General features: G+C 38.9%; 1 protein-coding gene across 1 annotated transcript in view; it reads left to right on the top strand.

Moving 5' to 3' along the window:
- The window catches only part of lmcd1 (LIM and cysteine-rich domains 1), a 28,215-nt gene that overhangs the window by 13,832 nt on the left and 4,383 nt on the right, over positions 1-10,000 (top strand). Inside the window, exons 4-6 of the mRNA XM_062037704.1 lie at positions 3,641-3,790; positions 3,870-4,118; positions 4,188-4,406. Of these exons, the coding sequence (XP_061893688.1) occupies positions 3,641-3,790; positions 3,870-4,118; positions 4,188-4,406 (618 nt within the window). The remainder of the gene's footprint in view (positions 1-3,640; positions 3,791-3,869; positions 4,119-4,187; positions 4,407-10,000) is intronic.

Below are 10,000 nucleotides of genomic sequence, written 5' to 3'. Positions count from 1 at the left end.
ATAAAAAAACTTGAACATTGATTTAAATTGTCAGGAAAGAAGAGGAAGGAATTTAAAAGGTAAAAAGGTATATGTGTTTAAAAATCCTAAAATCATTTTTAAGGTTGTATTTTTTCTCTAAATTTGTCTTTCTGAAAGTTATAAGAAGCAAAGTAAAAAAATTAATGCATTTATTTAAACAAGTGAAGACCAAGTCTTTAAAATATTTTCTTGGATTTTCAAATTCTATTTGAGTTTTGTCTTTCTTGGAATTAAAAATGTCGGGCAAAGCGAGACCAGCTTGCTAGTAAATAAATAAAATGTAAAAAATAGAGGCAGCTCACTGGTAAGTGCTGCTATTTGAGCTATTTTTAGAACAGGCTGGCGGGCTACTCATCTGGTCCTTACGGGCTACCTGGTGCCCGCGGGCACCGCGTTGGTGACCCCTGGACTAAACAATCTCAAAGTGCTACAGTGTATTAAAAAAATTAAAAATAAATAAATAAAAAGATAATAAATAAATAAATAAAAACTACAACAGCCAAATAGCTATAATTAGTATGCATATATCTAAAAAAAAGTTTTTTTTTAAAAAGAAGAGCTTTTAAGCCTTTTTTAAAAGCATTCACAGTCTGCGGTGCCCTCAGGGGGTCAGGGAGAGCGTTCCACAGACTGGGAGCGGCGGAGCAGAAAGCCCAGTTATTTTACTGTAGGGGTTTTTGGTGTAACCCAGGTCGTTATCCCTTTCCTGGTGGTGACGCAAACCCTGGTCGTCCGGAGAGGCGAGTGTGCTGACCACCGAGCTAAAAGCCCGGGCTGGCTAACTTGGCAGCCAGCGCACTCTTGAAGTTGTCAGGGAGTGAGGTTTGGCCGGCGCCCGTTACAGTCGCCCCGCTAAACATCACTCTAATCCGGGTTTCGGCACCAATGCAGCCCAGGTGGTTCAGCCCCCTACCAGTGATAGTCACACACACACTAGGTGTGGTGAAATTTGTCCTTTGCATTTGACCCATCCCCTTGTTCACGCCCGGGAATCCTTTTTGGTGATTTAACCCAGTGGTCCCCAACCACCGGGCCGCGGACCGATTGGTACCGGGCCGCACAAGAAATTAAAAAAAAAAAATTTTTTTTTTTTTTTTTTAATGAAGTCAACATAAAAAACACAATATATACATTATATATCAATATAGATCAATACAGTCTGTAGGGATACAGTCCGTAAGCACACATGATTGTATTTATTTATATTAAAAAAAATAAAAAAAATAAAATAAATAAATAAATCCCCCCCCCCCACCGGTCCGTGGGACAAATTGTCAAGCGTTGACCGGTCCGCAGCTACAAAAAGGTTGGGGACCACTGATTTAACCCCCAATTCCAACCTTTGATGTTGAGTGCCAAGCAGGGAGGTAATGGCTCCCATTTTTATAGTCTTTGGTAACGCAGGTATTCACTGACTATTTAATAATAGCGGGGTTGTTGGCTTCTTGAAAGGAGTTAACAAAACTCTGCTAGCTGTCTGCTTTTCATTAAAAACGCCTCGGGTTTCACAGCCGAGTGTTGTGATGGTGGGCGCAGTGTGGTGGGGTGGGGTGGGGTGGGGGCGAGTCATGGCGGGTGAGACGTGTCGACACAAATGTGTTTCTCATTGACAAATCCAGAAATGATGCACGGTTCTGAAGCATTAGGACTAGGATTAAGTCACTGCTCTGCTGCGGTCTTGTGAGGAACTCCCACACCACAGTGGGGTGGAGGACCACAGTCCCCCCGATGGGTGGATGCACGATAAGGGGCCGGCGTGTTCTTATATTAGACTTAGACTTCCTTTTATTGTCGTTCAAATTTGAACTTTACAGTACAGATACTAAGGAAATGTTGCATTAGCTCACGGTAGTGCAGGATAAAAGAGCAATAACGTGCATAAATAAATAAATAGATTACTGTACAGATATATATATATATATGTGTGTATATATATATATATATATATGTGTATATATATATACACTACCGTTCAAAAGTTTGGGGTCACATTGAAATGTCCTTATTTTTGAAGGAAAAGCACTGTACTTTTCAATGAAGATAACTTTAAACTAGTCTTAACTTTAAAGAAATACACTCTATACATTGCTAATGTGGTAAATGACTATTCTAGCTGCAAATGTCTGCTTTTTGGTGCAATATCTACATAGGTGTATAGAGGCCCATTTCCAGCAACTATCACTCCAGTGTTCTAATGGTACAATGTGTTTGCTCATTGGCTCAGAAGGCTAATTGATGATTAGAAAACCCTTGTGCAATCATGTTCACACATCTGAAAACACTTTAGCTCGTTACAGAAGCTACAAAACTGACCTTCCTTTGAGCAGATTGAGTTTCTGGAGCATCACATTTGTGGGGTCAATTAAACGCTCAAAATGGCCAGAAAAAGAGAACTTTCATTTGAAACTCGACAGTCTATTCTTGTTCTTAGAAATGAAGGCTCGAACACAAAATTGTTTGGGTAACCCCAAACTTTTGAACAGTAGTGTATATATATATATTAGGGATGTCCGATAATGGCTTTTTGCCGATATCCGATATGCCGATATTGTCCAACTCTTTAATTACCGATACCGATATCAACCGATACCGATATCAACCGATATATACAGTCGTGGAATTAACACATTATTATGCCTAATTTGGACAACCAGGTATGGTGAAGATAAGGTACTTTTTAAAAAAAATGAATCAAATAAAATAAGATAAATAAATTAAAAACATTTTCTTGAATAAAAAAGAAAGTAAAACAATATAAAAACAGTTACATAGAAACTAGTAATTAATGAAAATTTGTAAAATTAAGTCTTAAAGGTTAGTACTATTAGTGGAGCAGCAGCACGCACAATCATGTGTGCTTACGGACTGTATCCCTTGCAGACTGTATTGATATATATTGATATATAATGTAGGAAGCAGAATATTAATAACAGAAAGAAACAACCCTTTTGTGTGAATGAATGTAAATGGGGGAGGGAGGTTTTTTGGGTTGGTGCACTAATTGTAAGTGTATCTTGTGTTTTTTATGTGGATTTAACAAAAAAACAAAAACAAAAACAAGAAACGATTCTGATAATAAAAAAACCGATACCGATAATTTCCGATATTACATTTTAACGCATTTATCGGCCGATAATATCGGTCTGTATATATACTGTGTATATATATATGTGTATATATGTATGTGTTTGTATGTATGTATGTGTATGTATGTATGTGTATGTATGTATGTGTATATATATGTATATATATATGTATGTATATATATATATATATATATATATATATATATATATATATATATATATATATATAATGTGTGTATATATATATATATGTGTGTGTGTATATATATATGTATATACAGTTGTAATCAAAAATCTGTCCCAAGCAAAAAAAAATAATGAATTTTTTTTCCCACACTATATATATATATAAATATATATATATACGTCAGATTTACAGTCTTTAAAAAAAACAAGTGGTATAATTACAAGAGTCATTCTGCAGATGCAAGAAAATGTTTACGATGATGTCGGCACAACCAAACTTGATGATGTCCACAAATGATTTTCTGCAGTGTTTTTGGTAGCAACAACTCAACAAAGTCTTCCTGCAGGCCAAGCAGTACATGGATCTGACGCCAAAGAGCCAGCATCCGGTCTCTGGAACCGTAGGGGCGTCGGAGCGTCGCAGGCAGCTCCTGAGCCAGCTCCCTTCCTACGACCACGACCCCATGAAGTGCCAGAGCCTGGCCGGTGACGAGGAGGTGAGCACGTCGCCTGGAGGTCCAAAGTGGTACTGCAAGTTGAACTGCCCCCTTCCTTCACCTCCATGTCCTGCTGCAGATCTCCGCCATGCTGCTGTTTGTGAAGCACTACAAAAAGGAGGTGCTGGGGGTCGGGGAGGTGGCGCTACCTGCTGAAGGCGGAGCTCTGGAGGAGGCGGCCATCCAGAGGTCCGCCAAGGAAGCCAAAGAGCGTAACCACGGCGACAAGGACGCAGTGGCGCATCCGTCTCACAGCTCCAAAGAGAACAGCGCCGCCCCTGCTGATGGACCCGCCAACGGCACGGACAACAGCGCCAAGACTCAATACGTACGTCGACAACATGGCGGATCTCTCGTCTTCTTTTTGGTAGCGTCTTCTCTGCTCTCGTCCTCTCAGCGCTGCACCGGTTGCCGAGGCGAGGTGGCCGCAGAGAGCCCGGCCGTTTTTGCCGAGCGCGCGGGTTACCACGACAACCTGTGGCATCCCACCTGCTTCGCGTGTTCCGAGTGCGGACGGGGACTGGCGGACTTGGTCTACTTCTGGGCCGATCAGAGGCTGCTTTGCGGGCGACACTACTGTCAGAGCGTCTGGCCACGCTGCTGCGGCTGTGACGAGGTGACTTCCTGGCTACAACTCACCAGTTATTCATCCCTGCTTTTTACCCACAACTTACATACCATTTTGGAGGCATTTTAAATGCATAAAAACTTCACACGTGCGTGAAAATGTGATGTTTTGGGGCTACCAAACCTAAAATTCCAAAATTGACTCATTAGCGCCTCCTTGAAATTAAAAAAAAAAAATTATCCCCTGCCACTAGATTCATGTATCGTCACAAAATTGCTGGAGACGTTTATCATGACAGTCTTAAGAACCTATATTTTGAAAAAACAAACAAAAAAACAAGTCGTTCATCTTTGTTTCTGTCGGCCATTTTTCGGGTCGTACTTTTGTCAGGTTCAAACACTGATGACATCTATTAATCAGATAAGAAGCAAGGAATCATGCAGAGACAGAGTTCAATTTAGCTCATGAGGAGAACGCATGGAGCTGCACACTTAGTCACAGTCTCGCCCTACACTCTTAATATCGGCTATCGGCCTGCCAATATTATCGGCCGATAAATGCGTTAAAATGTAATATCGGAAATTATCGGTATCGGTTTTTTTAATATCTGTATCGTTTTTTTATTTTTTTATTTTATTTTTTTTATTCAATCAACATAAAAAACACAAGATACACTTACAATTAGTGCACCAACCCAAAAAACCTCCCTCCCCCCATTTCTTTCTGTTATCAATATTCTGGTTCCTACATTATATATCAATATATATCAATACAGTCTGCAAGGGATACAGTCCGTAAGCACACATGATTGTGCGTGCTGCTGCTCCACTAATAGTACTAACATTTAACAGTTAATTTTACTCGTTTTCATTAATTACTAGTTTCTATGTAACTGTTTTTATATTGTTTTACTTTCTTTTTTATTCAAGAAAATGTTTTTAATTTAGTTATCTTATTTTATTATTATTTTTAAAAAGTACCTTATCTTCACCATACATGGTTGTCCAAATTGGGCATAATAATGTGTTAATTCCACGACTGCATATATCGGTTGATATCGGTTTCGGTTGATATCGGTATCGGTAATTAAAGAGTTGGACAATATCGGAATATCGGATATCTGCAAAAAGCCATTATCGGACATCCCTACTCTTAAGGTTCAGCTCCTGCGTCCCTCTATTTATTCAGGAGTTCCACAGTCAACAACACTAAGGCCGTCTCTAAAAGGAGTGGTCACATATGTTATGCAAAGCAGGTCCAGGACGCACAATACGTGACGGAATGTGCTGGGGGCATTGTGATTTCGCCTTGTCCTCGCTTCGTCTGCGTGTTGTCATCTTATCTTCGTGGAGGTCGTTGAAGTCCTTGGCTGTTAGCGGGCTAAAACAAAGATAACATCTGCGGCTGAGGTCACCCCACAGACAAGAAGTCTTTGTCCTTGCAGAGATTAAAAAAGTCCAACTTGAGCAGAATAGCTAAATAACTAAAGCAACGGACTTTATGCATACTAAAGTTAGTGTGATAATAAATATATAATTATTCTAACAACTTTAGCGACTTTGACCAAATGATTTGAGGTTCAAATGACAGATAGTAGACAAATAAATTGTGAAAGAATAACAATCTTTCCCCCAACTTCGATCGTATTTTGAGGCATTTAAAATGCACAAAAACTCACCAACTTTTACACGCGCATCTGGACTGCTGAAAAATGTGATGTTTTGGGTCTACCAAATTTTAAATTCCAAAATTGACTCATTAGCGCCCCCTTGAAATTTAAAAAATGTTTGCCCTGCCACCAGATTCATGTATCATCACAAAATTTCTAGAGACGTCTTTCATGACAGTCTTAAGAACCTATATTTTGAAAAAAACCAACAAAAAACCAGGAAGTCGACCATCTTTATTTCCGTCGGCCATTTTTCGGGTCGTACTTTAACCGACTTTGACCAAATGATTTGCGGTTGAAATGACAGATAGTAGACAAATAAATTGTGAAAGAATAATAATATTGACCCCAACTTCGATCATATTTTCAGGCATTTAAAATGCACAAAAACTCTCCCATTTTCACACGTGCGTGAAAATGTGATGTTTTGGGGCTACCAAACCTGAAATTCCAAAATTGACTCAATAGCGCCCCCTTTGAAATAAATACAAAAATATCCCATGCCACCAGATTCATGTATCGTCACAAAATTGCTGGAGACATCTATCATGACAGTCTTAAGAACCTATATTTTGAAAATAAATAAAACAGGAAGTCTTTGTTTCCGTCTGCCATTTTTCAGGTCGTACTTTACCAAACTCCTCCCAGGGACTTTGACCAAATGATTCGAGGTTCAAATGACGGATAGACAAATGTGCAGATAAATTGTGAAAAAATAACAATATTGACCCCAACTTCGATTGTATGGCATTTAAAATGCACAAAAACTCACCAACTTTCACACACGCGTCTGGACTGCTGAAAAATGTGATGTTTTGCGGCTACAAAATTTTAAATTCCAAAATTGACTCATTAGCGCCCCTTTTGAAATAAAATAAAAATATTTGCCACTGCCATGTGTCGTCACAAAATCCCTGGAGACGTCTGTCATGACAGTCTTAAGAACCTATATTTAGAAAAAAAACGACAAAAAAACAGGAAGTCGACCATCTTTGTTTCCGTCGGCCATTTTTTGGGTCGTGCTTTACCGAACTCCTCCCAGGAACTTTGACCAAATGATTTGAGGTTCAAATGACAGATAGTAGACAAATAAATTGTGAAAGAATAACAATATTGAACCCAACTTCGATCGTATTTTGAAGTATTTAAAATCACACAAAAACTCACCCATTTTCACACGTGCGTGAAAATGTGATGTTTTGAGGCTACCAAATGTAAAATTCCAAAATTTACTCATTAGCGCCCCCTTGAAATAAAAAAAAATTCGCCCCTGCCACCTGATTCATGTATCGTCACAAAATTGCTGGAGACATCTATCATGACAGTCTTAAGAACCTATATTTTGGGAAAAAATAAATAAACAGGAAGTCGACTATTTTGGTTTCCGTCGGCCATTTTTAGGCCAAAAACAGGGGTCATACTTTACCAAACTCCTCCCAGGAACTTTGACCAAATAATTTGCGGTTCAAATGACAGTAGACAAATTGTGAAAGAATAACAATATTGACCCCAACTTCGATCGTATTTTCAGGCATTTAAAATGCACAAAAACTCACCCATTTTCACACACGCGTGAAAATGTGATGTTTTGAGGCTACCAAATGTAAAATTCCAAAATTGACTCATTAGCGCCCCCTTGAAATTAAATGATCCCCTGCCACCAGATTCATTTATCGTCACAAAATTGCTGGAGACGTCTATCATGACAGTCTTAAGAACCTATATTTTGAAAAAAACAACAAAAAAACTGGAAATCGTCCATCTTTGTTTCCGTCTGCCATTTTTATGCCAAAAACAGGGGTCGTACTTTACCAAACACTTCCTAGGAACTTTGACCAAATTATTTGCGGTTCAAATGACAGATAGTAGACAAATACATTGTGAAAGAATAATATTGACCCCAACTTCGATCGTATTTTGAGGCATTTAAAATGCACAAAAACTCACCCATTTTCACACGCGCGTGAAAATGTGATGTTTTGGGGCTACCAAACCTGAAATTCCAAAATTGACTCATTAGCGCCCCCTTGAAATAAATACAAAAATAACCCCTGCCACCAGATTCATGTATCGTCACAAAATCCCTGGAGACATCTATCATGACAGTCTTAAGAACCTATATTTTGAAAAAAAAAACCACGAAGTCGTTCATCTTTGTTTCTGTCGGCCATTTTTCGGGTCGTACTTTACCGACTTTGACCAAATGATTTGTGGTTCAAATGACAGATAGTAAACAAATAAATTGTGAAAGAATAACAATATTGACCCCAACTTCGATCGTATTTTGAGGCATTTAAAATGCACAAAAACTCACCAACTTTGACACGCGTGTCTGGACTGGTGAAAATGTGATGTTTTGGGGCTAACAAATTTGAAATTCCAAAATTGACTCATTAGCGCCCCTTTGAAATAAAAAAAAAAAGATCCCCTGCCACCAGATTCATGTATCGTCACAAAATTGCTGGAGACATCTTTCATGACAGTCTCAAGAACCTATATGTTGAAAAAAACAAAAAACAACAGGAAGTTGACCATCTTTGTTTCCATCGACATTTTTAGGCCAAAAACAGGGGTCGTACTTTACCAAACTCCTCCTTGGAACTTTGACCAAATGATTAGCGGTTCAAATGACAGATAGTAGACAAATAAATTGTGAACGAATAACAATATAGAACCCAACTTCAATCGTATTTTGAGGCATTTAAAATGCACAAAAACTCACCCATTTGTGATGTTTTGGGGCTACCAAACCTGAAATTCCAAAATTGACTCATTAGCGCCCCCTTGAATTATAAATTTTTTTTATCCCCAGCCACGAGATTCATGTATCGTCACAAAATTGCTGGAGACGTTTATCATGACAGGACTCGCATAAAAATTGCCTCAAGAACCCATATTTTGAAAAAACAAACAAACAGGAAGTCGACCATCTTGGTTTCCATTGGCCTTTTTTAGGCCAAAAACAGGGGTCGTACTTTACCAAACTCTTCCTAGGAACTTTGACCAAATTATTTGCGGTTCAAATGACAGATAGTAGACAAATAAATTGTGAAAGAGTAACAATATTTCCCCCAACTTCGATCGTATTTTGAGGCATTTAAAATGCACAAAAACTCACCCATTTTCACACGCGCGTGAAAATGTTATGTTTTGGGGCTACCAAACCTGAAATTCCAAAATTGACTCATTAGCGCCCCCTTGAAATAAATACAAAAATATCCCCTGCCACCAGATTCATGTATCGTCACAAAATCCCTGGAGACATCTATCATGACAGTCTTAAGAACCTATATTTTGAAAAAAAAAAAAAAACAGGAAGTTGACCATCTTTGGTTCTGTTGGCCATTTTTCGGGTCGTACTTTACCAAACTCCTCCCAGGGACTTTGACCAAATGATTTGCGGTTCAATAGTAGACAGATAGGCAATGATAAATTGTGAAGGAATTTTGCCTACGTTTATAGAAAGTGGGCGTGGCATGGCGCCAAGCTCTGATCTGATGGTTCGTCACAACACTTTCAATATTTATAATTCGTCCCCACAAATTCAGGTCTTGGTCAGAAATGGTGCAAATGTTGACGACACCCTAAAGTGCTGGATGGGTCAGTTTCCTATTCGTAGTGGGCGGAGCCTGGTGGCAAAAACTGCACTTAAAAATGATCAGATCTCCTTCCAAACTGATGTAAAGCTTTTAGGTTGGGGTCTGATCACGACTACCGTATTTCCTTGAATAGCCGCCGGGGCGCTAATTAATTTAAAACCTCTTCTCAGTCCTGCGTTTACCAAAAGCATGCGGGATTGGCAAGCATGCGCTAATTATTTTAAAACCTCTTCTCACTCCGGCGCTTACCTTATCATGAAAATCACATTTAATAAAAAAAACGTTATTATGGTCTTACCTTTAGGTATAAATGAGTCCATGCGCAGCTCCTATAGAAGTCTTCCTTATCTTTCTTCAGTTTTAAAAGTCTCTCT

The sequence above is a fragment of the Entelurus aequoreus genome, linkage group LG26 (assembly GCF_033978785.1).
Source record: "Entelurus aequoreus isolate RoL-2023_Sb linkage group LG26, RoL_Eaeq_v1.1, whole genome shotgun sequence".
NCBI lineage: Eukaryota > Metazoa > Chordata > Actinopteri > Syngnathiformes > Syngnathidae > Entelurus > Entelurus aequoreus.
Note: the sequence above shows the minus strand (reverse complement) of the source record. Positions and strands in the feature narration are given on the sequence as shown.